General features: G+C 34.1%; 1 protein-coding gene across 2 annotated transcripts in view; it reads right to left on the reverse strand.

Annotated features, from left to right (window-relative positions):
* LOC106875363 (uncharacterized) overlaps positions 1-5,699 on the reverse strand; it is a 20,024-nt gene extending 14,325 nt beyond the window's left edge. Inside the window, exons 1-3 of one of the 2 annotated variants that reach the window (XM_052972787.1) lie at positions 5,505-5,699; positions 3,326-3,436; positions 771-871 (exon numbers count right to left, since the gene is read on the reverse strand). In XM_052972787.1, the coding sequence (XP_052828747.1) occupies positions 771-871; positions 3,326-3,436; positions 5,505-5,585 (293 nt within the window). In that variant the 5' untranslated portion in view covers positions 5,586-5,699. The remainder of the gene's footprint in view (positions 1-770; positions 872-3,325; positions 3,437-5,504) is intronic. The other variant, XM_014923460.2, reaches the window with a different exon arrangement.
* Between the last annotated feature and the right edge of the window lie 3,706 nt (positions 5,700-9,405).

Raw genomic sequence — 9,405 nt, forward strand, 5'->3', positions numbered from 1 at the left:
TCAGTCTTAATAGTTTCACTATGTATATATTATATACATAGTGAACCTATTAATGGTGAAACTATTAAAACTGAAAGTATTATCTCATTACAATAGAGATGTTATTCTTTCACTTTTGACACGTAATACTGAAATAGTCTAAGTGATAAGAAATTGCTCCAGGCTCGCATCAGGCAAGAAGTTGAAAATTGTTTTGGCTCATGACACTGCATAGACCCTAAAGGCATGTGTAAAATTTGAATGAAATTGGTTGTGTAGCTCTGGAGTTTTAGTGATGCACAGACAGACAGAGTCTCAGTTTTATACATATGGATTATGTTTGCATAGTGAAGTACCACATACCTACAAATCATTAATGTTTACATACCAGCCACTAGGAATGCATCTAATATGTAAATTGGTATACCCAATAACTTAACTCCGCTGTTTGCGGTGGCTATATAAGCAATGTGTTCAGAGACAATAGTGTGTTGAATAAGTGCTGATGAAGAGAAACAACCCCCTGAAATACGGTATATACACTCGTTACCCATTTTTGTCTTTGATCACATTGTTTGCTTACATCTGATGTCTCAATACGAAATGTAGTAAAAACAGTGTTGGCTATAAATACTGTAGAATATCTGTAAAAATAACCTTAACAAAATATTACCATATTGTTTTAACAGCCACACAGTCACATCCTCTCAAAACAGCCTTTAATACATTAACATCATACTAGCACTCAATTTATTTCATAAGAGAATTTTGTAAAAAAAAGTGTCAGTTACCCAACAAACGATGGTACAAGAAGTACAGCTGTGGCCAATGCATAAATCAGATCACCTTGATGGCTATTGTTCAATTTTTTCTTCAAAAATATTGTACACACCTAAAAAAAATATATAATATCTGTAAATTTTTCATCATTATCATTCATTTAAGTCCATTTTCTCAAAAACACCTACAAGGTTTTCATATATCATTTATGAGGACTTATTTTATAGTTTAATTTTAACTCCTGAGAACTATATGGTTGCATGATCTGCTAGAAATAGTAACCAAATATCCTTCAAATCATATCCTACTGTTTTAAAAAAAAAAAAGACAGAATAGTCACAGCAAGTCTGCTCAGTCAACACTGACCTGAAGTTGAACAATAATAACATACTTCTTTTAAATTCTAGAGCGCATTCTTTGATCCTTCATCTAACTAAGCTTCTCCAGAATTAACTTTCATTTTTCTTTTGTAATTATCTCACAAGATTTTTCCAAATTTTTTTCTTATTTCCATGTAGCCCCTCTTGCAATGCAATGTTATCAGTTGTACCCTTTCATCTCCCATTACACTGTCGGAAAACTATTTAAAGTATTGTTGTGATAGGATAACATGTTCCTTGGTTTGTTGTAACTATCAAAGCTAAGGCTGTACTGAAGCACTGTCTTTAAAATATGGCTATTTATTGTATTTTATTAACACTCATTTATTTTATAACAATCATAATAATCACACATTTTTCAGGAGCAAAACAGTTCCTTACTTCAAATGTGTTAACACAAACCTAACTATCTAAATAACTTTCTGGCAAGCTACTGGCCTATTTGGATTATTTCTCTTAGCTCATTATTTCAATTATGCAAGTTAGTTATTACCAAAAATCTTCAGAATTCTTCCAAAATGTATGCATGAATCTTGATGATCACAACTGTCTTGAGTAAATTATACAATGCTAATGAGGTCCAATAACACCGAAACATGTCCTCCCTTGGCTTATTTGAGTTATTATTTCTCTTAGCTCATTTTATTTTCTGTTTTTCTCTGATATATTTCTGTTGTGTCAAAGCTAAAGAAACAACTGAATAATTCAAGATTATGCCTCTAGTATAAGTTCCAACTGCTATTTTTTATACCAAGAGTTAAACCTTTGTTGTCATTAGGTCTATATATCACTTCTGTGTAACATTCTACAAAACACAAACACAACCTACATTGGAGAAGTGCTCATGTATCACAAACAGAGCTGATGTACACACACAAACATCCTCAAATGCAGACAAAATAAAAGCCTGGTTAATTGACAAAGACTCCCATACCAATCTGGTATAACCATAAACCACATACTATTAACACACATCATCAACATCATCATCATTTTAACATCCACTTTTCCATGCTTGCATGGGTCTGATGGAATTTGTCAAGACAAATTTTCTATGACTCGATGCCCTTCCTGTTACCAACCCTCACTTGTTTCCAGAAAGTGATATTTCTTATGGTCAGATATATTTTTCACAGAGAAGTAGAGATGAATAACACCACTTGCTTTCTGAACTATCATCTCTCTATTTTCAAGTAGTCATCTCAATTTTGTTTCTCCGTTAGTAAACAATAATCCCAGTACTCCCTTCCTAATATTGCAGACCCTGAAACTCACTCCCTACCAACATCTTCCCACCTCACAGGTGAAGCTGAACATCAAAAGTACCCCCTGTCAGAGAACTTGTAGAGATCAAAGAAACTCATCTGTTTTCCTCTAACTAAATAGTAAATAAAACCCACTTCAAATGACAGAGTAACACCAGTGAGCAGTAACAATGAAACTCCTGGTAAATTGCATCATTAGAAAGTAAATAGCTTTCCATCAGTTTCAACGATGAAGATTCAGTTGTTCAATCAACTGGATAACCTGCTTATTAAATTAGCATGAAAGTGGATGAGTATTCCACAGGCACATGTACCATTAACATAATTCTCAGCATGACAGTGTGTGACAAGGCTATACTTTTGAATACTTTTGACTGTACAGATATAGTCCATTCAACAGGCTTTCACATAGCTTCTGCCAACCCTACTTAGCTTACAAGGCTTGAATCAATCCAAGACAATGGTAAAAGACACTTAAGGTGTCATATAGTGGGATTGAGCCCAGCACTTCATCATTATGAAGCAAACTTCCTGACAATTCAGTTATGCTCTGTCCACATATTACATATAAATAGCAATAAACTCAACTCCAGTGGACTTAAAAGATACATTTTTCATCTTGTACATTTGTGGAACTGAAACTTTTCAGAGAAATTTCAGTTTCCTTTCTTACCTTCTCTGTCTCATTCCAATTTTACTCAGAAAAGATGATCCCAGCCACAAACAATTATGTATAAACCTATTTTTATTTCTGAGAGAATATCACATAATTTTAAACTAATATTACAAAGGGAAAATAACTTGAAATAGAATGATCAAGCATAATAAGAAATTCAGAAATTGGTTAGTATATAAAAGTGTTGTGTTATTTAATCTTAAAAGTCAAACAAGAGAGATTATAATATTTGGATTAAAACATACCATCAGCCACAAAGGAAGAATAACTAAGATGATGCATAACAGTATCCAAAGCTTGATATCAGACCACATAATCTGAGAGTCAGGGAAGAAGAAATCAGGAAATAATTCCACCTAAAATAAAATTTTAAAATCATGGATTAAAAGAAATTTTCAAAAAATGACTTTTCTCTGAAAATGCTATAATTTTTACACATTGTGTGTGTGTGTGTTTCTGTAATTCATCATCATCAAGATCCCTTAACTGCTGCAGCCAGTTGTTGGAGTGCCACTTTAGATACTTTCATAGTCAGCCATTGCCACTGGTCTCTGTTCTCTGTCATGCATAACAGGTTCACAGTGCTGTGAACAGTCCAGTCCCTTGATGTTGCCAAACCAGAATTTTCTCTGCTTCTCTTTCGCCTTCCCTCAAGTTGTGGCAGGATACATGACCACACTAGGTAAGCTTCCGTCTTTTTTACCTGCAGAAGGAGTGGCTCCTGTCTGCCAGCATATTTGTTGGCTTGCTGCCTGATAAAGCTGTTCAGTTTTGTGCTCTGTATACGGGATGTGTAATAGCCTTCTGAAATACTTATGCTCAAATATCTGGATACTTTGCTCCATGTCAGCTATAAGTGTCCAGCTCTCACATCTATACAGAAGGACTGAGGTCACTAGGGTCTTGTGCACTCTGAGTCTTGTTGGAAAACTAATGAAATTGCTTTTCCATATATTGTTCAGCTTTGTTGTGGCAGTAGAGGCTAAGCGGAGTCTTGTTATTATCTCCCTTTGAGATGCTCCAATTCTCCAGAAAGAAGTCAAAGGGGCAATGTACATGCTCAGACATAGGAAATCCCCTGGAGTGGATAACATCCCATCAGAGCTAAAACATGGAGGGCCAAAGCTTATCAAGGCACTAACAGTTACCTGTCAGAAGATATAGGAGAAAGCAGTGGCCAAAGGAGTGGACCCACTGATGATATCCATTCCCAAAAAGGCAACTTAAGACTCTATAAGAATTATAGAACCATCAGCCAAATTAGTCACCCCAGCAAAGTATTGTTAAGAGTTTTGCTAAACAGACTTAAGGGGAAGACAGAAGAAATCTTTGACCAAAGCCAGCAGATCTCAAAAGGAGGTGTCTGTGATTAGAGATATGTAAATATAGAAATTATTTCTATATAAATTTAGTAAGCTTTTGAGGAAATCGTTTCCAAAATTTTATTAAACCGAAAATCTTAATAATCCCTTCGTAAATTTATTATATTTTACAGCAAAGAGATATAAGATCTGCACATAAATATGGTATGCTGTGCATGTCAATGGATATATTTATGTAAAGAAGCAGTTTTTAAAAATACCTCTTTACATTTTAATGACTATGAATTTCGTAATTAAAACGAAAAGTGAGAGTAAACTAAATTACGTTATAAGCTGCAAAATAGTGTTTCAAACTTTAGTACGAGGCCAGCAGTTTTAGGGGAAGGGGATACCACATAATACTTAACTAATATTTTATTTTATTAAACGTAAAGAGCCGAAAGAAATGCCGCCTAACATGCTAACGATTCTGCCAGAGAACCATTAACCAAATAGGGGACATGAATGGTAGTGTCTCAGAGAAATATTTGGCAAGTTAGAAGAAAACTGCTGTGGGTGAGACTCTAGAAAGTAAATCCTTCTCAAAATTTGAAGTCAGGTTGTGAGCTTTATTTCAGTGAGGTGGCAGATCATCACGGGCCCCGGCTCTAGCCATGACCACCTTGCCTCTTTTATATATCAGGAACTACATGATCCAATGTGTCCGGGTTTTTTTTTCTTTCTTTCTTTCTTTCTTTAGAGACTGTAGTGGTTGATTCGAAGATCATTTGGTTGCAACTTTTTGTAGATCAATCAACCATGCACATATTCCCTTAAGCATTCGTTTCTGGTAAATTTATCAACCAAGCTTAGATTGAACATAAACTAAGAATCTAGCGAGACTTAACTAAAGTACTGTAAGACTTGAAATATGACGCTCTACGGAGTCAGCTACCTTACGCTGTCCTGTAAAGAGTATTTTGCACATATCTCTTCACATTGACAGAAGAAACATAAATAAAGCAATTTTTGTCATCATTTTCTTTGTATTTCAATGAATAAATCTCATGATGCAAGTAGAAAAACAAACTGTCGCTGAATATAATGAAATATTTGAAGTTACCTTGCTGAAGTCTATCATTGTGTTTTCTCCGCAACAACCGTAAAAGAGATATGCTGGAAGAGAGACGCCCGCAGACGCCATAACTGTCTAGCCTCGTTTTAGATACATAGAGGGTTTTTTTTGTTTTTGTTTTTTAAAATCGGACACAAGGGTTCGATTTCTACTAGAACACATTTTTATTTATATTCATGACATCACGGTGAAGGCATGAGACTAACGATTAGGGTGTACAGTTTACAATTATATGCTTGTGAGGTTAATTCCTGAACAAGTTGACGCTCTGTCTTTGAGCAAGGCACTTCCCTGATTGCTCGTTGCTCCAGTACCGATGTAAACGAGCAACAACCGGTTGCTAATACAGTCCTCTTTCCCTTTAGCTGTCACATCATTGATGTCCCACTGGGTGAAAGGGGTCGTGAGGGTATACGTTTCTGCTCGCGACTGCATAAACGATTAGCAAGCGTATAGTACATAAGTTATACCCACTTGTGACACCTGGCTGTACTATAACTCCGTGACATTACGACTTCTAAGAAAGTTACAGATTATTATGTCTACTGCAGTGTACGTCAAAACTATGAGAAATATTTATACAGTGAAGAAATTACATTATTAGTCCTATGGTTCTTAGTTTAATCAGAACGATTCGGATGGGAAACAACTCTAGATAGGTGTCGGCCTTATTGTGTCTCCTCATCAACATAAATTTCATCATACTTACCAGGATAGTAATGAGAGAATCACCAAATTTGTTTAAATAATATATTGGTAATTGAGCTTGTATCTTTTCTTCACCGCATAAATATTTCTAACTAGATTCTTAATGCTTAAACTTTTGTTTGTCGTTTGGATGGCATTTCTCAGTAATTAACTTCCACTATTATTCTTTAATATACAACATTTTTATGTCTGCTCAGGAATAATATTATACATATACCTAGTGATTCTCTCACCACTATTTCAACAAAAACAATGAAGTTTATATTTGCTGTATTTATTGCTATATTTGGGGGTGGACATCTTTTTTTTTTTTTTTCCATTTTTTAATTTATTTTGCCAAATAACCACACACACTATATACTCGTTTTTCACTTCAGCTTTATCATTATTCTTATTTTAGTGTCTTTTGTCAGAAATCTTTCGTCACACGTCCCATAACCTCAGTAGTTCTCTATCCCATATGTCTCCTTCTGTTCTGTTTAGTCTATTCTGTCTTTCTGTGATAGTTATCCTTATATGTGCATACATCTGCATCTGTGTGTGTGCATATATGCGTGTGCATACGCGCATTTGTGTGCATGTGTCTATGTGTTTAGTACGTGTTTTGTGTGTATATGGGTTTGCTTAATACACTTTTTGTACTCGTGTCTTTTATATAGTATTTTATTATGTTTATTTACTTTTTTCTTATTCTGCCTTAAGTAGGTGTATGTATGCCTGGTGTGTGAGTATATGGGTTTATGCATTATACTGTTTATATCTGTGTCCATTGCAGGGTAACTCACTTTTTTGCCAGCTGAGTGGACAGGAGCAATGTGAAATGAAGTGTTTTGCTCAAGAACACAATGCATCATCCAGTCTAGGAATCAAAACCACAATCTTTCAACCATGAGTGCAGTATCCTAACCAGTGAGCCACATGCCTCCATGGTTTGAGTGAATGTCAATGACAAATACAAAATATATTCTGTTCAGTATTTTTTACAGTGTAAAATCTCTTTTACAGAATAAAATATATATCACCATGAATAACTATTTTCTGTAAAGTTATGAACATGACATAGTCTTGTTTTCTCTTTTGTGGATCTCTTGATAAATTAAGTATCAGCTAAGAATGAATTGCTGTTTCCTTCACCAGATAGATCTTGAAGCCTAATAATATTCTCAGATCATGTACATTTATGCATGATAACTTGATAATTCAGATTTTAACAGTTGCAGATTTTATCCAGAAATGCAATGAAAATGCACCTGATGTGATACATGACCTCTAAGTTCCCCCTTACCTTATTTTTATTTTTTGCTTATTCATTCATTTATTTATTTATATATTTCGTGATTTAATCAGGGGAGGATAAACAGCCTCAGTAACCTCTTTTGCAGATTCTCAAGAGCCAAGGGCAACGGATTAAGTTTACTGTTCAAGTAATGGTATGATAAACATAAACAACATTATGACTAATCACAAACATGAAAAAACTGAAAGCATTACATTATCCTTCCCACCAGTTGTAATCTGAGCTGCCCTGATTTCATGAACATTAATTTGCATTTAATAAAGCAGGTATCTAAGAGTAACTTAAATCATACTGTTGTTGTTGTTGTCATTCTGTTATTTTTTTCTAGTTTTCTTTTCTTACTTAAGAATATTAGTGACATACATGAAACAAATAACTACAACATGGCTAACAGTCCCTAGTAATGTAAGTATAGAAATATATGTAACCAAATCTCTACCTTTCCTTCCTCTCACTGTTTATCATACTTCTTCTTACAACAATTATGGGGGCTAATGTAATCAACTGTAGCAATCCCTAATATAAGAAATCATTGTTATTTATTCATGATTTGAAAGATACATTGTTTTCTTTCTTAGAACTCAAAGAATCTTAATAATGCTAAAACTCTAGGTGTTTGTTTGTTCCCGAAATATCTCAGAAACAGTATATTTTATCTTAATTTTCATACTTACTTTATGCAGTGCAGTATGAGGTTTTGTGATATATGGATCTCTATTTATTAATAAAAACGGTTAAACACAATTTTTGTTTGTTATTTTTTGATGAGAAAACATGGCTTCCCTGACATCAACACACATACAGAATACACACACATATAATGAACGTCATGGCATGTGAATCAACACAAACACACGTACACTATCTGTGACATATACACACACAGTCATTGCACTCTCTATCACTCTCTAAGGAAGAAAAAAACGTTGACTTCACCCCTTCCTTTCTCATTCATATGTTGTGATGGAGAAAAAGAAAAGAGAAAGAACGTTTCTAGTTTTTCTTTTGTTAAACACAGCACAAAGTTTTGTCAGTGAACAGGTCACAGTTTCAAAGCGATGAAATTATTTTGACACAAATTAAATTTAAATGTTGAAGTGAAATTAACGGTTTTTGTATGTTCTTAAATGGCTTACAAACATCTTCCATGCTGCAATTGTTTTTGTTTCAGCACACGATCTCAAATCAAGTCACTTGCTAGGCAAGTACATCTCCATAATATTTTAATCATTTAGAAATATTTTTAAGTGAATGTGATTTCAAAAATATAAGTTGTTTGTACAGTAAGTATTTATATTTTAACTTTCTTTAAACAAAGAATATTTTTACGTTTTTTAAAATTATTTTCAAGTGAATATTATTACAAAAATTCTTTTTGGCATATTTAAGAAATATTTTAAAGTGAAAATGACTTTAAAAATACGGTAAATATTTTGTAAAAGACCTGTTCATAACTTCAGTGTGAAATAGTTATTTTCCATAGATTTTTTCTGAGTGCATTCAACATATTTCACCTCCAAAGATTTGGCTGCTATGTCTAGTATACCCTGCAACCACGTAACAGCTATTTGCAATAAAGGATCTGAAATACCTGTTATGTGGTAGCAGGGCGTGCAAGAAATAGCAGCCAAATCTTTCCTCTTGGGGGAAAGGATCCGTTTATGCATGATTTCGATATCACATTCTTTGACAAAATGGGAAATCACATTGAAAAGAAAAAAAATTAACCCATGAAACAAAACTCCATTGCTGGGAAACTCAGAGTTTTCCGGTGACCCAACGGGTCACGGGTAGTCTAGTTATGTCTATCTCGGGAGACATATACGCAAATATTCAAATTTAACTAATGATTTTAGAAAATGTTCAAACAGTTTTTACAATCCC

The sequence above is a fragment of the Octopus bimaculoides genome, chromosome 14, assembly GCF_001194135.2.
Source record: "Octopus bimaculoides isolate UCB-OBI-ISO-001 chromosome 14, ASM119413v2, whole genome shotgun sequence".
Classification (NCBI taxonomy): domain Eukaryota; kingdom Metazoa; phylum Mollusca; class Cephalopoda; order Octopoda; family Octopodidae; genus Octopus; species Octopus bimaculoides.